At 31.8% G+C, this 19,318-nt stretch overlaps 1 protein-coding gene across 1 annotated transcript in view; it reads right to left on the bottom strand.

Moving 5' to 3' along the window:
- KNL1 (kinetochore scaffold 1) overlaps nucleotides 1–19,318 on the bottom strand; it is a 109,774-nt gene that overhangs the window by 65,050 nt on the left and 25,406 nt on the right. The window contains exons 6-8 of the mRNA XM_031952096.1: nucleotides 4,587–4,639; nucleotides 4,300–4,333; nucleotides 1,948–1,985 (exon numbers count right to left, since the gene is read on the bottom strand). Of these exons, the coding sequence (XP_031807956.1) occupies nucleotides 1,948–1,985; nucleotides 4,300–4,333; nucleotides 4,587–4,639 (125 nt within the window). The remainder of the gene's footprint in view (nucleotides 1–1,947; nucleotides 1,986–4,299; nucleotides 4,334–4,586; nucleotides 4,640–19,318) is intronic.

Here is a 19,318-nt window from a genome sequence, read left to right as displayed (position 1 = left end):
TGATATATGAATGTAATATTCTATGTTGTGCTATAAGAAATGATGAGCAGGAAGATTTCAAAAAAAAAAAAAACCTGAAAAGTCTTACACAAACTGTTGCTGAGTGAAGTGCAAAACCAAGAGAACATTGTACTCGATAATAGCAAAACTGTTTGATGACCAACTTTGACAGACTTAATTCCTCTTAGCAAAGCTAAGACAATTTAAAAAGATTCGTTATAGAAAATGTATATCTACATCCAGAGAAAGAACTATGGAGTCTGAATACAGATAAAAGCATACCTTTTTTTTTTCCTTTTTCTTTTTCACATTTTTTCCCTTTTGCCCTGATTAATTTTTTACAACATGACTAATGTGGAAATATCTCAAACTACTTGCTATTTTAGGGAAGAAGAAGGAAGGAAAAAAAATCTTACATTGAAAACTAAAACATATGTATGTATGCATATATACATACATATGTATGCATATATAATAAAAATATCTAAACAAAAAAAGAAATGATGAATAGATTTCAGGAAAATATGGAAAATAGATGAATTGATGCTAAATGAAGTGAACAGAACCAGAATATCACACACAACAACAGTAACAGTATGTAATGATCAATTATGATTGACAACTCTTCTCAGCAATACAATGATCTGAGACAAACGCAAAAGAGACACAATGGAAAATGCTATTCACATCTAAAAGAGCTAATGGAGGCTGAATGCACATCAAACTATAGTATTTTCACTTTTGTTTGTTTTTTGTGTTTTTTCCCTTTGTTCCATTTCTTCTTTCATAATATGACTAATATGGAAACATGTTCAACATGATTGCATATGTATAACTTATATCAGATTGCTTGCTCTCTTGGAGAAGGGAGAGAGAAAAATTTAATATTCTAAATCTAATTGTCTATCTATATGTAATTGGAAAAAATAAAATATCAAATAAATGAAAAAAGAAAAAAAAAGGAAAAAATGTTCTATATCACTATTGATTAAAACAACTTTGAGGTGCCACCTCATTCATATCTATCAGATTGGCTGATATGACATAAAAGGAAAATGACAAATCATGTAAAAAAAAATGGAATGTTAAATGTATTACTGATGGAATTATGAATTGATCCAATCATTCTGAAGAACAATTTATAACTACGCACAAAGGGCTATAAAAGTATACATACACTTTGACCCAGAAATATCTTTAGCAGGTCAGTATCCCAAAGAAATCAAAGAAAAAGGAAAAGGACCTATATGTACAAAAATATTTATGGCATCTCCTAAAAATCAAAGGGATGAGTAGAGGCAAGATAGTGGAGTAAAACCAGTAAATTGTTTGAGCTCTCCGCTGTTTCTATCTGAAACAACATGAAACCAAGCCTCTAATAGATCTTGGAAAAAAAAAAAAAAAAAAACCAGAACCTACAAAGGAATGGATAAAATAATTTTCCTGCTTGAGATACTTCAAGTACTTCATAAATGTCATTCCCACTTGGATGAAATGGGAGTACAGCCCAGAGCAGACTGTATTGGGGCAAATTAATGAGAGGGTGTTAGCCACAGAATATACCAGCAACTGATACACTTCAGTTCTAGCTTAGGACAGTAATACAGCCTACTATAATCTCATTTAGAGTTTACATGGGTATCACATATAAGATTTTCACCTAAACCTAATTTCTGTCTATTTTCCTGTTTTTCTGGTGGCTTTTGTCATATCCTTTACATCAATTGTTGGGGTTGTTGGGTTTACTGAACACAAGGTTATTAGAGGTGTATTTACTTCTGTATATTGTGTATTTAGCCTATTCATTAATATCTTTACTTACACATCATACTAAATGTAAAAGGATTCTAAACATAATGCCTCATTCCAATACCCCAAGATGGTTTTACATCTAATATATCCAGATAAATAGTTATATTGTAAGAAAACCTAATTTTTCATACTCACCAATGATTTCATATTTTTTATCTTCTGGTTCTTTAGCTCTAAAAATTAAAAGCAATTTTATCATTACACTTCATAAAATTATTTATTCAAAATCACAACTTGTGTTAAATGTTAAGATCAAAGAATAGTCAGTAAAGGAACTTTCCTGGACTATACAGTAGGCATAAATGGATGGATATAACAGATACAGATATGCATATATACATGTGTATACACACAAATTATATTCACACATATATGCTATGTTTCCCTTGGAATTCTTATATAATATTGGCAATTATGGGATACAATATGTGATTATGAAAAAAAAATTTGCTGCCATGAACCATTGAATTTCTACTTACACTCATTGATCAAGGAGAGGAAATGAAAGGGGCCTAAAGGATGCTGACTTTATTTCAAATTTCAAAACCACTGGAGAATACATTAAAAAAAAAAAGTACATGGTTTCCTTTTACTCAATTTAATACATTTTTTCCAGACTTAGCTCTATTTTAGCTTATAAATACTGAAGTGAAATACAGAAAGGTTCACTTCATATTACTGGCATGTCTATAGGTATATCTCCGGATACTGAACTCAGATTTAACTAGCAGGTGAAATTCTGATGAACAGTTTCACAAGTAGTCAGTTCTATCAAGATCTTAGGTCCAGCATCATCTCAACAATTATCCTTGAAATATGCTACTTATACTTATTTATATACTTTATATATTTTACTATAATTTGGTTTTAAGAATATCAAATCAGTAGAAATTTTCTCAAACATATTTAAATGCATTTTATTTTTAAAAAAACTATATAATATTTTTAAAAACAGTCTTCCATTTCGAATTTTAAAAAGATCAAAATGTTATGAATTCAAAGTTTGTCCAAATCTTGGTGTTGCATAAGTGATGAAAAAAAGAAGCCAGTTATCCAAAAAGGTGAACCAAAGTAGCCAGCTAAATTTGTTAATATTTCACCATTCTACACCTCCATAAAGAAAATCAAAACTGAATTACTTCATTCTCATAGAAGTCTAATAAACTTACAGGCCACCTGGATTCATGTTTTTGTTCAGAAGTACATTAAAAGGGTAAGTTTAATTTGTTTTGCAGCTCCCATCAAAACATTTTTATTCTTTTTGTTTTCTATTCTTCAAGTTTCCCTTTGACTTCAAATGATTTTTTTTTTTTTGTACTTTTTGTAGGAATTTTTTTTATGGAGCTAGTTTCTCATAGATGGTGATTCATTACCATGTCAACTTCATGATTACAGTGGCTTCTATTCCATTACCCTTAAGACTTTCAGGAGAAGTATTTCTATCCAAAAGCAAGTTATCAGTATTGTCCTCTGTCCTACTGGCCATATTCTCTTCTATCTCCAGACTCAGTGAATGAGATCCCCCGCACCTAATGAGGCCTCAGTAGACCATAAAGGCAAGAGACGAAAGGAAACAGTACTAACGCACCATGAGGACCCAGAGCTCAACACGATTGTGAAGCAGGCTGAGATGCAGTTGAAGGTAAGGGAAAGCAGGCAGAGAAGCCAGAATTCACTTTTGATACCTATCAGGCAGAATTTTTTAAATTTTAAAGTGAAACATTTACCTAGAAAATTTAGGATTCCTCATTGTTCCAAATAAATCTTATGTATTTTTCCTACATGTATTCAGAGTAAAATATTTTAAGTTTTTTATTTTTCTATATTTAAACTGCATATGAATCAAGGTATATAGATACTACATAGATCTATTTGCTGAATCCTGTAAAGGAAATTTTTTTTTTTTCAGATAAACCTTGAGGGACCACAAATGGAGAATGATTCATATTCTTTATTAGCAAGTTTTGCTTAAGTATTTATTTGCTTTTTCTTTGTCATATAGGAGGTTATCATCTGGTAAAGAGTATGGAGTGAATTCACTCCAAAATGAATCCACTACAAAAATCAAAATACGTTAATAAAATATTAAAAGATGAATGCTGAGTACATTAAGAAGATACAAAAATTTTAAAAAGCTAACTTTTGCTTTTCTTTTGGAGGGAATTTTGCTGAAATTTTAAAGTCTTAAATGTTTACTGATTTCAAAGATGAACTATTTTAAAAAGTATTTAGGTATTACAGTGGAGAAAACATTAACTTTGGAATCAGGAAGACCTGAAGTCAAATTTGGCCTCAGACACTTGACACTTACTACTCATAGGAGTCTGGACAAGTCACTTAACTGTCTTGCAAATAAATAAATGAATGTATAAATAAAAAAGAAGCCAAATCAGAATTTAGTTTAGTAGAAACCAGGAAATTATATACTTTTATTTGTATAACATATACTAGAAACTCTTAGAAACAACGAAATATTTTTCTACTTACTGTTTAAATGGAACTTCTTCTCCCACAGCTATTCCTTAAGATAAATCAGAAAACACAATACGTTAAGGGATGAATTAATAGAGCAATAAGAAAAACTGCATAAAAAATTCATAAAAAAGAAAAAAGTATTTTGGCAGAGGCTAAGTTGGACCTCATTTATAAAGCTTTATTAACTTTAGATCATTTCTTAGATATTTTCAACTACTTAAGCATACAGGAGGAAAATTAATTAGGAAAGATTGATCTAATTTAGGTTTAATGAATTATACAAATAACAAAATAGTCACCTGTATTTTTTGACTCTTCTTTAACTTCTGTAGGAACTTCTGTCTGGAATATTCTACAAGAGTCAATAAAGGTTAATGAGAATCTATAGATTTCAAATGAAAAAATGATTTAATCTTTTTATTTTCAAAACATATGCATGGATAATTTGACAACATTGACCCTTGCATAGCCTTCAGATTTTCTCCTCCTTCCCCCCAACCCCTCCCCTAGATGGCAAGCAATCCAAGATATGCTAAACATGTTAAAATATATGTTAAATCCAATATGTATAAACATATTTATACAATTCTTTTGCTGCACAAGAAAAATCAGATCAAAAAAAGAAAGTAAATGAATAAGAAAACAAAGTGCAAGTGAACAACAACAAAAAGAGTAAGAATATTATGTTGTGATCCACATTCCGTTCCTGCAGTTCTCTCTCTGGGTACAGATAGCTCTTTTCTTTTCTTTTCTTTTTTTTTTCTTTTTTTTTTTTTTTGAAATGTTACTGTTTTATTTATATGAACTAAAAACATCTGCAAAAATTTTTTAAAGGCAAAACATAGTTCTCAAACCTCCAAATGGGGTCTAGGGCATTAACCATGAGATCAAATAATGGGATTCCTTTTAATCCCCCCCCCCCCCCCCCCCCCCCCCCCCCAAGGATCATAGTATACTTCCACATTGAAGAACAACTTAAAAAATAGAACATAGGTACCTGTCCCACTGCTGCCGCTTCTAGGGAAAGAGTAGTTTGCAACTTAACATTCTGGCAAACAACGAGACAGAATATAGGCACCAAGTTATGTAATGGGTATACTCCCAAGTCTGAAAGTGAACTTAAGAGTACTAACCATTTTACCAATTCTCTTTTATCTGGCCCTATTAACTTTTTTAGATCACACTCTAAATTTGCTTTAGAATAATACAATACTTCCATCAAGGCTGTGGAACTGTTAATCCACTTGTGTCTTGAGCTGAAGTAGATGAATTTTGTCTTAAATTTAAGCATTTGATATAATAGCAAAATCAACACTATAGCCAACCTCACACAAAATTTGACCAGCAGAACTACAGGGTTTGCTCTTAGTTGTATTTCACTACCTGCACAGAGATATACTTAGATCTTTGGAGGCAAGAGACTAGGTCTACTGATTCCTGTACCAACATACAATCAAAACCTTTCAAGTTCTGTTTGTCTTGGCTTGAAGAGAGATGATTCATTCAAACGCATTCTCATATTCATAATTCTCCACTTTTACTTCTGAATATTAAGAGGTTTTACAACAATTAATAGAAAAGGTCTTACAGGTTCCAAAAAGAGCAGACATATTCACCATTGGCAGAGACTGCCAAGATGATTACTATAGGGTTTGTGTAGCTTTTTTTTTTTTTAAATAGCTAGTACATTACTAAGAAAGTAAAGGATCACATGTTATGATTGCCCTCCCCCCCTTTTAGATCTTCAAGATTTTCCAGAGTTCATGAGATATCATAGCACTGGTATATTCAAGAAACAGATAGCTCTTTTCATCACAAGATCATTGGAACTGGCATCAATCATCTTGTTATTGGAAAGAGTCCATCCATCAGAATTGATCATCATATAATATTGATGTTGCTGTGTATAATGATCCCCTGGTTCGGCTCATTTCACTTATTATCAGTTCATGTAAGTCTCTCCATGCCTCTCTGTATTCATCCTGCTGGTCATTTCTTACAGAACAATAATATTCCATCACATAACTTATTCAGCCATCCAGTTTCTTGCCACTACAAAAAAGGCTGCCATGAACGTTTTTGTACATGTGGGTCCCTCCTTTCCCTTCTTTAAGATCTCTTTGGGATGCAAGCACAGTAGAAATACTACTGGGTCAAAGGGTATGCACAGTTTGATTACTTTTTGAGCATAGTTCCAAACTGCTCTTCAGAATGGTTGATCCATTCATAGTTCCACCAACAATGTATGTGTTCCAGTTTTCCCACAAATTCTCCAACATTTGTCATAATCTTTTCCTGTCTTTTTAACCAATCTGAGAGGTGTGTAATGGTATCTCAGAGTTGTCTTAATTTGCATTTCTCTGACCAATAGGGATTTAAAGCACCTTCTCATATGATTAGAAATGGTTTTAATTTCTTCATGTGAAAATTGTTCGTATCTTTTGACCATTTATTAATTTGAGAATAGCTTGAATTTGTATAAATTTGAGTCAATTCTCTATATATTTTAGAACTGTAGCCTTTATCAGAACCCTTAAACATAAAAATGATTTCCCAATTTAGTGCCTCCTTTCTGATCTTGTCTGCAATAGTTTTGTTTGTACAAAAACTTTTTAACTTAATATAACCAAAAGTATCTATCTGGTGTTCAATTATGAATTCCAGTTCTTCTTTGGACACAAATTCCTTCCTTCTCCACAGATCTGAGAGATTAACTATCCTATATTCTTCTAATTTGCTTTTAGTATCACTCTTTTTTTCTTTGCTGAGGCAATTGGGGTTAAGTGAGTGACTTGCACAGGGTCACAGAGCTAGGGAGTATTACGTGTCTGAGGTCAAATTTGAACTCAGTTCCTCCTGACTTCAGGGCTGGTACTCTATCCACTGTGCCATCTAGCTGCCCCTATAGTATCACTCTATGTATAAATCATAAATTCACTTAGATCTTATCTTGATTGGTGGTGTTAGGTGTAGGTTGAGTCCTAATTTCTTCCATATTAATTTCCAATTTTCCCAGCAGTTTTTGTCAAATAGCGAGTTCTTATGCCAAAAGCTGGGGTCCTCTGGGTTTATCAAACACTAGGTTGCTATAGTTATTGACTATTTTGTCCCGTGATCCTACTCTATTCCACTGATCAACTACTCTCTTAGCTAGTAGCAAATGGTTTTGATGACCATTACTTTATAATGTAGTTTTAGGGCTGGGATAGCTACATTGCCTTCATTAATATGAAAAATGCTTTAATCTTATATTAAGTTTTGACTAAGCCAAGAAAAATACTTTTAAAATTTTTATCCCACTGTATATTGCCTATAAGATGAAAAAGTTAAAGGAACTTCATTTGCCACAAAACTACATTTCAAATACACCATTTAAATTTGCTAATGTGGTCTTCTAATGAATTACCAATTAATTGAATTCGAACTGACAATTCAATGATATGATGTACTTCTCACTAGATAGAGGATCTTCTTTTAATGAAAACCATCCAGTTTAAAAAAAAAAATGCAAACATGCATGTGTATGCACACACATGTGCATGTGCGCATTTGAACAGTAAGGTGGGGTTCAGAGGACTTTTTTCAGAAAAAAAAAAGAAAATAACTTCTTAGAAATTAGAATTAGGCAAGAAAAAATTAATGAGGGAAAAAGAACTACTAATACTTTGGAGGACAAGAAAGAATGGAGGGTTGGTAATATGAGAATCTTATTTTATCAAGACTGGGTATCTTTAAAATCATAAAGAGGGAAAAGGATCCATGAATACAAAAATGTTTGTAGCAGCCCTTTTAGTGGTGTTAGTGAATTGGAAATTGGGTGGATGGCATCAGATAGAGAATAAGTTATGATATATGAATGTGATGGAATGTTATTTATTGTTCTATAAAAAATGATGAGCAGGCTGATTTCAGAAAAGCTTGGAAAAACTTACATGAACTAATGCTGAATGAAATAAGTAGAACCAAGAAAACATTGTACAGAATAATGAGATTATGATTATTATAATTATTAGATCAACTGTAACAAACTTGGCTCTTTTCAACAATGTGGTGATTCAAGGCAACTCCAATAAACTTAGAATGGAAAATGCCATCTGAATTCAGAAAGAGAATTGTGGAGACAGAAAGTAGATCAAAGCATAGTATTTTCACCTTTTTATTGTTGCTATTTGTTTTTTCTTTCTCATGGTTTTTTCCAATTTGATCTGATTTCTCTTGAACAATATGATAACTATGGGAAAATGTTTAAAAGAACTGTACATATTTAACCTATATCAGATTACTTGTTGTCTTGGGAAGAGGGGAGGTAATAGAGTAAGGGAGAAAAATTTGGAATTCAAAGTTTTACAAAAATGAATGTTGAAAACTCTCTCTACCTGTATTTAGAAAAATAAAATACTATCAGAAACTTTAAAAAGAACTATGCTAAAGACGGAATAACATTTACAACTAGAAGTATACAAAGTTCTTCTTTTAACCCACAGGGAAATAGGAGAGTGAGACAGGATGATGGGGGTAGAAGGAACTTCTTAAAAGGGCATGTGGATTAAAAAATGAGAGAGCATGAGAGAGAAACTCTTAGAAGTGGGCAAATTAAGGAAGAAGAGGTTAAGGGGAAAGGATAATAAAACTAATCTTAAAAAGTGTGACAATTAGGGAGGCAATGCTCAGAAGTAAATTAGATGTCTGAGGAGAAATACAATAAACAGAAAGATAAATGGTGAGGAAAAATAGGATAGAGTGAAGTATACAACTAGTAATTATGACTTGAAATGTGAATGAGATGAAATCATCCATAAAAAAGAAATGGCTAGCAGAATGAATTAAAAACCACAATGTGACAATACACTATTTACAAGAAACAACTTTAAAAATGAGACACACATAGAATAAAAATAAAGAACTAGAACAGAACTTATTTATGCTTCAGCAGATATTTTAAAAAGCAGGGGTAACAAATCATGATCTCAGACAAAATCAAAGCTAAAATAGATTTAATTAAAAGAAATAAGTACAGAAACTACATCATATTAAAAGGTTCCATGGATAATGAATAATGAATTAATATCAATACAAAACATAAAACCAAAACTAAAGCACCAAATCCTATAGCATCCAATTTTACAAAGGAAAAGATAGATGAATTGTAGGTAGAAATAAGCAAAACCGTAATTATGGGTGACAAGAAAGAAAGAAAGAAAGAAAGAAAGAAAGAAAGAAAGAAAGAAGGAAGGAAGGAAGGAAGGAAGGAAGGAAGGAAGGAAGGAAGGAAGGAAAGAAAGAAGTCAAAGAGATTGAATAAAATCTTATAAAAACTGGATATAACAACATTTGGAAAGAACTGAATGGAAACAGAATGACATTATTACAGCATTACAAAAATTGACCATATATTAATGCATAAACACTTTATAGTGAAGTGCAGAAATATTAATTGAATTCTTTTCAGATCATAATGCAATAAAATTATATTTAATAAAGAATCATGTAAACATATTAAAAATTAACCAAAGACTAAGCAATCTAATTTTAAAGAATGGAGTGAATTAAAGAATAAGTCATAGAAACAATAAACAGTTTTGTTAAAGAGAATGATAATGAGGCAATGTAACAAAATGTATAGAATGCAGCAAAAATTAATCAGAAGAAAATTCATGTTTCTAAAGAAAACCAATGAACTTGGTATGTAACAAAAAATCTAGAAAAAAGAGCAAATTAAAAATTCTGAAATTAAACTTCAAGTTGGAAATCCTTAAAATTAAAGATGAGATTAATAAAATTGAATGTAAGAAAGCCACTGAATTAATAATAATAAATAAAACTAGGAGCTAGTTTTGTGGGGGAGAACCCCAATATAATAGTTAATGTGATTTTTAAAAAGAGAAGAAAACCAAATCAATAGTATCAAAAATTAAAAATAACTACACTCCTAACATGAAATTAATGCAATCATTAAAGCAACTCTGAGATTCTACCTCTTACCTCTCAGACTGGTTAAGCTGACAGGAAAAGATAATGATAAATGTTGAAGGGGGTATGAAAAAACTGGGGCACTAATGCATTGTTGCTGAACTTGTGAAAATAATCCAACCATTCTAAAGAACAATTTGGAACTATGCCCAAAGGGCTATCAAACTGTGTATACCCTTTATCCCCAGAAGTGCCATTACTGTATCTATATCCCAAGGAAATCTTAAAGGAGGAAAACGGATCCACATGTGCAAAAATATTTGTAGCAGTTCTTTCTGTGATAGCAAAGAAATGGAAAATGAGTAGATGCTCATCTATTGGAGCCGAATAAGTTATGATATATGAAGATAATGGAATATTATTGCTCTATAAAAAATGATGGAACAAGCTGATTTTAGAAAGACCTGGAAATATTAACATGAACTGATATTGAGTGAAACAAGCAGAACCAGGAATACATTGTGTACAATGAAAGCAAGAATGCGTGATGATTAACTATCAAAGTACTTGGTTCTTGTCAGTGGTTCGGTGATCCAAAGCAATCCCAATAGACTTTGGACAGAAAATATCATCTGAATCCAGAAAAAGAACCAAGGAAACTGAATGTAAATCAACACATGCTACATTCACTTGTTTCTCACTTTTGCTTTGATTTTCCCCTCCCAACATATGTATATTAAAAATAAATTTACAAGAAAAATAAAATAAAGTTATTTTGCCCAATTAACATACCAATAAATTTAATAACTTAAGTGAAATGGAACACTATTTATAAAAATATAAAATGCCTAGATTAACGGAAGAGGAAATAGAATAACTAAAAAAACCTATTTTAAAAAGAGAAATTTAATAGACCATAAATGAACTTTCTAAGAAAAAAGCGTCAGGACCAGATGCATTTATAAATAAATTCTACCAAACACTTAAAAATCAACTAATTCCAATATTAAATAATTTGGAGTAACACAAAGGAGTCCTACCATACACCTTGTATGAAATATGGTGCTGATATCTAAACAGCAAAGAGCAAAAACAAAGAAAATTATAAATAATTTCACTAATGAATATGGATATAAAAATCCTAAATAAAATACTAGCTAGAAGATTACATCAGTAAATCTCAAAGTGTATACACTGTGACCAAATAGGATTTATATCAGGAATGCAGAGCTGGTTCAATAAGGAAAACTTTTTTCCCCACTGACCTTATTTAATATTTTATTTTTCCCAGTTACATGTAAGGCAATTTTTTACATTTGTTTTTAAAACTTAATGAGTTTCGGGTTCTCTCTCTTCCTCCCAACCCAACCTAAGAAGGCACATGTGAAGTTATGTAAAACGTTTCCATAAAAACCATGTTGTGAAGGAATGAGCTCAACCCTCAAAAAAACAAACAAACAAACAAAAAAAAAAAACCAAGAAAAATAAAGTTAAAAAAAAAAAAGAATATGTTTCAATCTATAGTCAGTCACAATCAGTTCTTCCTTTGGGTATGGGATAGCATTTTTCATCTTAAGTCCTTCAAAGTAGTCTTGGATCATTATATTGCAGAGAATTGGAAAGTCATTCATAGCTGATAATCCCACAACATTTCTATTATTTTGTACATTTCACTTTGCTTGTGTTCGCAAAGGACTTTCCAGGTTTTTCTGAGAATCATTTCCCATGCAACAATAATATTCCATCATAATCACATACCACAATTTATTCAGCCATTCTCAAAATGGTTATCTCCTCAATTTCTAATTTTTTGCCCTGAGAAGAGAGCTGTTAGAAATGTTTTTTACATATAGATCCTTTTCCTTTTTTTTTTTTTAAACTCTCTTTTGGGATTCATGCCTAGTAGTGGTATTATTAGCTAACAAGATATGCATGATTTTATACCCCTTTGGGCATAGACCATATCTTTTGATTGTTTATCAATTGAATAAATTATTTTTCATAAATAATTTTTATTAAATAAATCTTATTTTTCTTATAAATATAACTCAGTTTCCTAGACAATTGAGAATGAAGCTTTCATCAGAGAAACTTGCTTCAAAATTCACTTCCCAATTACTACTGCTAATTGTATTCCCCCATTTATTCTATTATCTCTTTCTCTTTACTCTGATTCGCCTCAAAGATATTTTACTATTGTCCATCCTCTTTCCCAATATGCCTGCTCTTCTAACACCCTTTCCCTCCTTCTTGTATCTCCCCTTTCCTCCACTACTTACCTTGGAGTAAGATAGATTTCTATAAACCTATTGAGTCTATGTGTTATTTCCTCTTTGAGTCAAATCTGACGAGAGTAAGATTCAGTCACCCCCATCTACATTTGAAAACTTTTTCTTGCCTCTTTTATGGCAAATAATTTATGCTATTTCACCTTTCCCTTTCTGACCTCCTAGTATATTGCTCTCACCTTTTATATATATATATATATCATTCCTTCATATTCAACTCACACCTGTGCCCTCTGTCTGTATATACACTCCTTCTGCCATAATGAGAATTCTAATAAATTACAAGTGTCATCCTCCCATGTATGAATGTAAACAGATAAACCTTTTGATATCCTTTTCCTGATTATCTCCTTATGTTTCTCCTAAGCCCTGTTTTTAAAAATCAAATTTTCTATTCAGTTCTGGTCTTTTCATCAAAGATCTCTATTTTATTGAATATCTATCTTTTTCCATGAAGGATATATTCAATTTTGTTAGATAGATGATTCTTGATTGTAAATCCTACCTTCACTGCTCACTAGAATATCATATTCCAAGCTTTATGATCCTACATTTTGTCTTATCTTGATTGTTACTCTACTGTTTCTTTCTGGATATTTACATTATTTTCTCCTTTATCTGAAAGTTCCAGAATTTAGCTATAATATTTCTAGGAGTTTTGATCTTGGCATCTTGTTCCAGGAAATGATCAGTGGATTCTCAGTTTCTATTTTACATTTTGGTTCTAGAATATCAGGGCAGTTTTCCTTGATAATTTCTTGAAATATAATGTCTAGGTATTGTTTTTGATCATGACTTTCAGGCAGATCAATAATTTTTAAATTATCTCACCCAAATCTATTTTCCAAATTAGTTGTTTTTCCAATGAGATAGCTAACATTGTTTTCTATTTTTTCATTCTTTTGGTTTTTTGTTTTATTGTTTCTTGATTTCTCATAAAGTCATTAGCTTCCATTTGCTCAATTCTAATTTTCTTTTTCTCTTTTTTATTGTTTTTCTTTTTTTCTGATTATATATGTACATTAATTTTTTAAATACACATTTATTTATGAGTCATGCTGGGAGAGAAAAATAAGAACAAAAGAAAAATACTGGAAGAGAAAAAAATGAAGAAAAAAGATGAATCTAACATGTTGATTTACATTGAGTCTCCATAGTTCTCTCTCTGGACACAGATAGCATTTTCTATCCAAAGTCTATTGGGATTGCCTTGAATCACTACACCACTGAGAAGAGCCAAAGCTTTCATAGTTTGTCATCTCACATTATTACTGTTATTATGTACAATGTATTCCTGGTTCTGCTTGTTTCACTCAGCATCAACAATGCATTAGAAGAAAAAAAAAATGCATTAGTATCCTAGTTTTCCCACATCCCCTCCAACATTTAGCATTATCTTTTTCTGTCATCTTATCCAATCTGAGAGATGTGAAGTGATACTTCAGACTTGTTTTATAATTTGCATATCTCTAATCAATAGTGAATTAGAGCATTTTTTCATGACTATAGATGGCTTAAATTTCATCATCTGTTCATATCCTTTGATCATCTATCAACTGGGGAATGATTTCTATTCTTACAAATTTGACAGTTCTTTATTTATTTTAGAAATGAGGCCTTTAGCCAATACCAAATGATTTTGGTAACTGCTGCTTTATAATATAATTTAAGATCTGGTATAGCTAGGCCACCTTCATTTGATTTTTTTTTTTCATTAATTCTCTTGAAATTCTTGACCTTTTGTTTTTCCATATGAACTTTGTTGTTATTTTTTCTAGATCATTAAAGTAGTGGATGCCCATCAATTGGAGAATGGCTGAATAAATTGTGATATATGAACATTACGGAATATTATTGTTCTGTAAGAAATGACCAGCAGGATGATTTCAGAAAGGCCTGGAGAGATTTACATGAACTGATACTGAGTGAAATAAGCAGGACCAGAAGATCATTATATACTTCAAGAACAATACTATATGATGATCAATTCTGATGGATGTGGCCCTTTTCAACAATGAGATGAACCAAATCAGTTCCAATAGAGCAGTAATGAATTGAACCAGCAACACCCAGTGAAAGAACTCTGGGAGATGACTATGAACCACTACATAGAATTCCCAATCCCTCTATTTTTCTCCACCTGCATTTTTGATTTCCTTCACAGACTAATTGTACACTATTCCAAAGTCCGATTCTTTTTGTACAGCAAAATAACTGTTTGGACATGTATACATATATTGTATTTAACTTATACTTTAACATATTTAACATTAATTGGTTAACCTGCCATCTCGGGGAAGGAGTGGGGGGAAGGAGGGGAAAAGTTGGAACAAAAGGTTTTGCAACTGTCAATGCTGAAAAATTACCCATGTATATGTCTTGTAAATAAAAAGCTATTAAAAAGAAAAGAAAAGAAAAGAAAAGAAAAGAAAAGAAATGAGGCCTTTTATCAGAAACACTGACTGTAAAAAATTTTCCACAGCTTTGTACTTCTCTTTTAATCTTGTATTGGTTTGGTTTTGTGCAAAAAAACCCAAACAAACAAACAAACAAAAAAACGTATTTTTTTTATTATTATTATAGCTTTTTATTTACAAGATATATACATGGGTAGTTTTTCAGCACTGACAATTGCAAAACCTTTTGCTCCAATTTTTCCCCTCCTTCCCTTCCCTTCACCCCCTCCCCCAGATGGCAGGATGACCAATACATGTTAAATATAAAACCTATTTAATTTAATGTAATCAAAATTGTCCATTTTGCATTTCATAATGTTTTCTAGTTCTTTGGTCATAAATTCCTTTCTTCTCCAAAAATCTGATTGGTAAACTATCTCTTGCTCTCCTAATTTGCTTATGGTATCATCCTTTATACCCAAATCATGTACCCATTTTGATCTTATTTTGCTATGGGATGTAAGATGTACTTCTATGCCAAGTTTCTGACATAATTTTCTAGTTTTCCCAACAATTTTTGTAAAATAGTGAGTTCTTATCCCAGAAGCTGGAGTTTTGAGATTTCTCAAATGCTAGATTACTATAGTCATTGATTATTGTGCTATGTATATGTGGCCTATTGCACTGATCCACTATTCTATTTCTTAGCCAGTATTAATTGGTTTTGATGACTGCTGCTTTATAACAGTGTTTTTAAGTCTGGTACTTCTAAGCCACTTTTTCATAAATTCTCTTGATATTCTCGCCCTTTGGATCTTGATGAATTTTGTTGTTAATTTTTCTAGCTCAATAAATTAATTTTTTGGCAGTTTGGGTGGCATGGCACTGAACAAGTAGAATAATTTGGGTAGAACTGTTATTTGTAGCAGCAAGAGATACAAAAAGAAATTCTATGCAAAATAACTGTCAATAGTATAAAACATTTGGCAATCTATCTGCCAAGGGAAAGTCAGGAACTATGTGAACACAATTACAAAACACTTACCACACAAATCAAAAAGTCAAATCTAATCAGTTGGAAAAATATCAAATGCTCATAGGTAGGATGAATGAATATAATAAAAATAATAATACCTAAATTAATCTACTTATTTAGTGCCATACCAATCAAAACTTTCCAAAAATTATTTTACAGACCTAGAAAAAATAATAACAAAGTTCATTTGGAAGAACAAAAGTTCAAGAATTTCAAGGGAATTAATGAAAAAAAAAAAAAAATCCTAATGAAGGTGGATTAGCTGTGCCAGATCTAAAGCATCATCATCAAAACCATTTGGTACTAAGAAATAGCAGTTGATTAGTGGAATTAGTGGAGTTAGGTTCACAGGACAAAATAATCAATAACTATAGCAATCTATAATGTTTGACAAACACAAAGATTCCAGCTTTTGGGATAAGAACTCACTATTTGACAAAACCTGCTGGGAAAATTGGAAACTAGTTTGGAAGAAACTAGGCATTGACCCACACCTAACACCGTGTAGTAAGATAAGGTCAAAATGGTTTCATGATTTAGATATAGAGTGATATTATAAGCAAATTAGAAAAACATAGGAGAGTTTTAACTCTCAGATCTGTGGAGAAGGAGGAACTTGTGTCCAAAGAAGAACTGGAACTCATAATTGAACACCAGATAGATAATTTTGATCATATTAAATTAAAAAGTTTTTGTATGAGCAAAACTAATGTGGACAAGATTAGAAGGGAAGTAATAAACTGGTAAAACATTTTTATATTTAAGATTTCTGATAAAGGCCTCATTTAAAAATATAGAGAACTGACTCAAATTTATAAGAATTCAAGCCATTCTCCAATTGATAAATGGTCAAAAGATATGAACAGACAATTTTCAGATGAAGAAATTAAAACCATTTCTAATCATATGAGAAAGTGCTTTAAATCAGTATTGGTCAGAGAAATGCAAATTAAGACAACTTTGAGATACTACTACACACCTCTCAGATTGACTAAGGAAATTGACAGGAAAAGATAATGACAGATGTAGGAAAACTGGGACACTGATACATTGTTGATAGAACTGTGAATGGATCCAACCATTCTGGAGAGCAATCTGGAACTGTGCTCAAACTGTGCATACCCTTTGACCCAACAGTGTTTCTACTGGGCTTATATCCCAAAGAGATTTTAATATATATATATATATGTATATATATATTTTTAATGGCTTTTTATTTACAAGATATATGCATGGGTAATTTTTCAGCATTGACAATTGCAAAACCTTTTGTTCAAATTTTTCCCCTCCTTCCTCCCACTCCCTCCCCAAGATGGCAGGTTGACCAATACATGTTAAATATGTTAAAGTATATGTTAAATACAATATATGTATACATGTCCATACAGTTATTTTGCTGCACAAGAAGAATCGGACTTTGAAATAGTGTACTATTAACTTGTGAAAGAAATCAAAAATTCAGGCGGAGAAAAATAGCGTTCCCTTTCCCTTCTTTAAGATCTCTTCTCAAAGAGATTTTAAAGGAGGGAAAGGGACCTACAGGTGCAAAAAATGTTTGTGGCAGCCCTCTTTGTAGTGGCCAGAAACAGGAAACTGAGTGGATGCCCATCAATTGGAGAATGGCTGAATAAGTTATGGTATATGAATGTTATGGAATATTGTTGTTCTGTTAAGAAAGTCAGCAGGATGATTTTAGAGAGATTTGGAGAGACTTACATGAACTGACACTAAGGGAAATGAGCAGAATCAAGAGATTTTTGTACATGGCAGCAAGATTATATAATGATCAAGTCTGATGGATGTGGTTCTCTTCAATAATGAGATGATTGAGGACAGTTCCAATGATCTTGTGATTAAGAGAGCCATCTACACCCAGAGAGAGGACTGTGGGAACTGAGTGTGGATCACAACATAACATTCTCACTGTAAACTGTTTGCATTTTTGTTTTTCTTCCCAAGTTATTTTTACCTTCTGAATCCAATTCTCCCTGTGCAACTAGAGAACTGTTTGGTTCTACACACATATATTATATCTAGGATATACTGCGACATATTCAACATATATAGGACTGCTTGCCATCTAGGGGAGGCGGTGGAAGGAGAGAGGGGAAAAATCGGAACAGAAGTGAGTGCAAGGATAATGTTTTAAAAAATTATCCTGGCATGGATTCTGTCAATAAAAAGTTATTATAATAAAAAAAATTAAATTAAAAAAATAATAATAACATTCTCACTTTTTTTGTTGTTGTTTACTTGCATTTTGCTTTCTTATTCATTTTCTTTCCTTTTTCATTTGATTTTTCTTGTGCAGCAAGAGAATTATATAAATATGTTTACACATACTGGACTTAACATATATTTTAACATGTATAACACATTGGATTGCCTGCCATCTAGAGGAGAGGGTGGAGGGAAAAATTTGAAACACAAGGTTATGGAAGGGTCAATGTTGAAAAATTATCTGTGCGTATGTTTTGAAAATAAAAAGCTTTATTAAAAAAAATTTGACACCCCCCCCAAATTGTTATTTTTATTATATTAGCTCAGCCTATTCATGAGTAATTGTATTTTCCCAGTTTTTTAGATGAGATTTTGTGTGAGAAGTGTTTTCTAATTCTGTTCATATAGTTTCTGGGTTTGTCTTGGCAAGTAGACACCCAAATATTTCATTTTGTCTAGTTATTTTAAGTGGAATTTCTCTGTCTTTTTCTTACCTTCAGTAATATGTGGAAATGCTAGGAGCAGCTAGGTGGAGCAGGGGATAGAGTACCAGCCCTGTAGTCAGAAGAACCTGAGTTCAAGTCTGACCCCAGATACTTAACACTTCCTAGCTGTGTGACCCTAGGCAAGTCACTTAACCCCAATAGCCTCAGCAAAAAAATTTTTTTAAAAATATGTTGAAATGCTGAAGATTTTTGTTGGTTTTTATCCTGCAATTTTGCTAAAGCTGCTAATTGTTTCAAGTAGGTGTTTGGATGACTTTCTAGGATTGTCTAAGTATTCATGATATCATCTGCTAAGAGTGATAGTTTTATCTCCTCATTGCCTATTCTAATTCCTTTAATATCTTTGTCTTTTCTTATTGCAAAAGCCAACACTTTTAATACAATACTAAATGAAAGTGGTGATAATGGGCATTCTTGTTTCACCCCTGTTATTAATGGAAATGCATCCAGCTTTTATCCATTATGTTTGTTGATGGCTTTATCATTTTAAGGAAAACTCCCTTTATTCTTATGCTCTCTAGTGTTTTGTTTTGTTTTGTATTTAATAAATAATAAAAAAAAGTTTTTATTTACAAGTTATATGCATGGGTAATTTTACAGCATTGACAATTGCCAAACCTTTTGTTCCAATTTTTCCCCTCCTTCTCCCCATCCCCTCTCCCAAATGGCAGGTTG

This window comes from Sarcophilus harrisii, chromosome 2 (genome assembly GCF_902635505.1).
Source record: "Sarcophilus harrisii chromosome 2, mSarHar1.11, whole genome shotgun sequence".
NCBI classification, from domain to species: Eukaryota; Metazoa; Chordata; class Mammalia; order Dasyuromorphia; family Dasyuridae; genus Sarcophilus; species Sarcophilus harrisii.
Note: the sequence above shows the minus strand (reverse complement) of the source record. Positions and strands in the feature narration are given on the sequence as shown.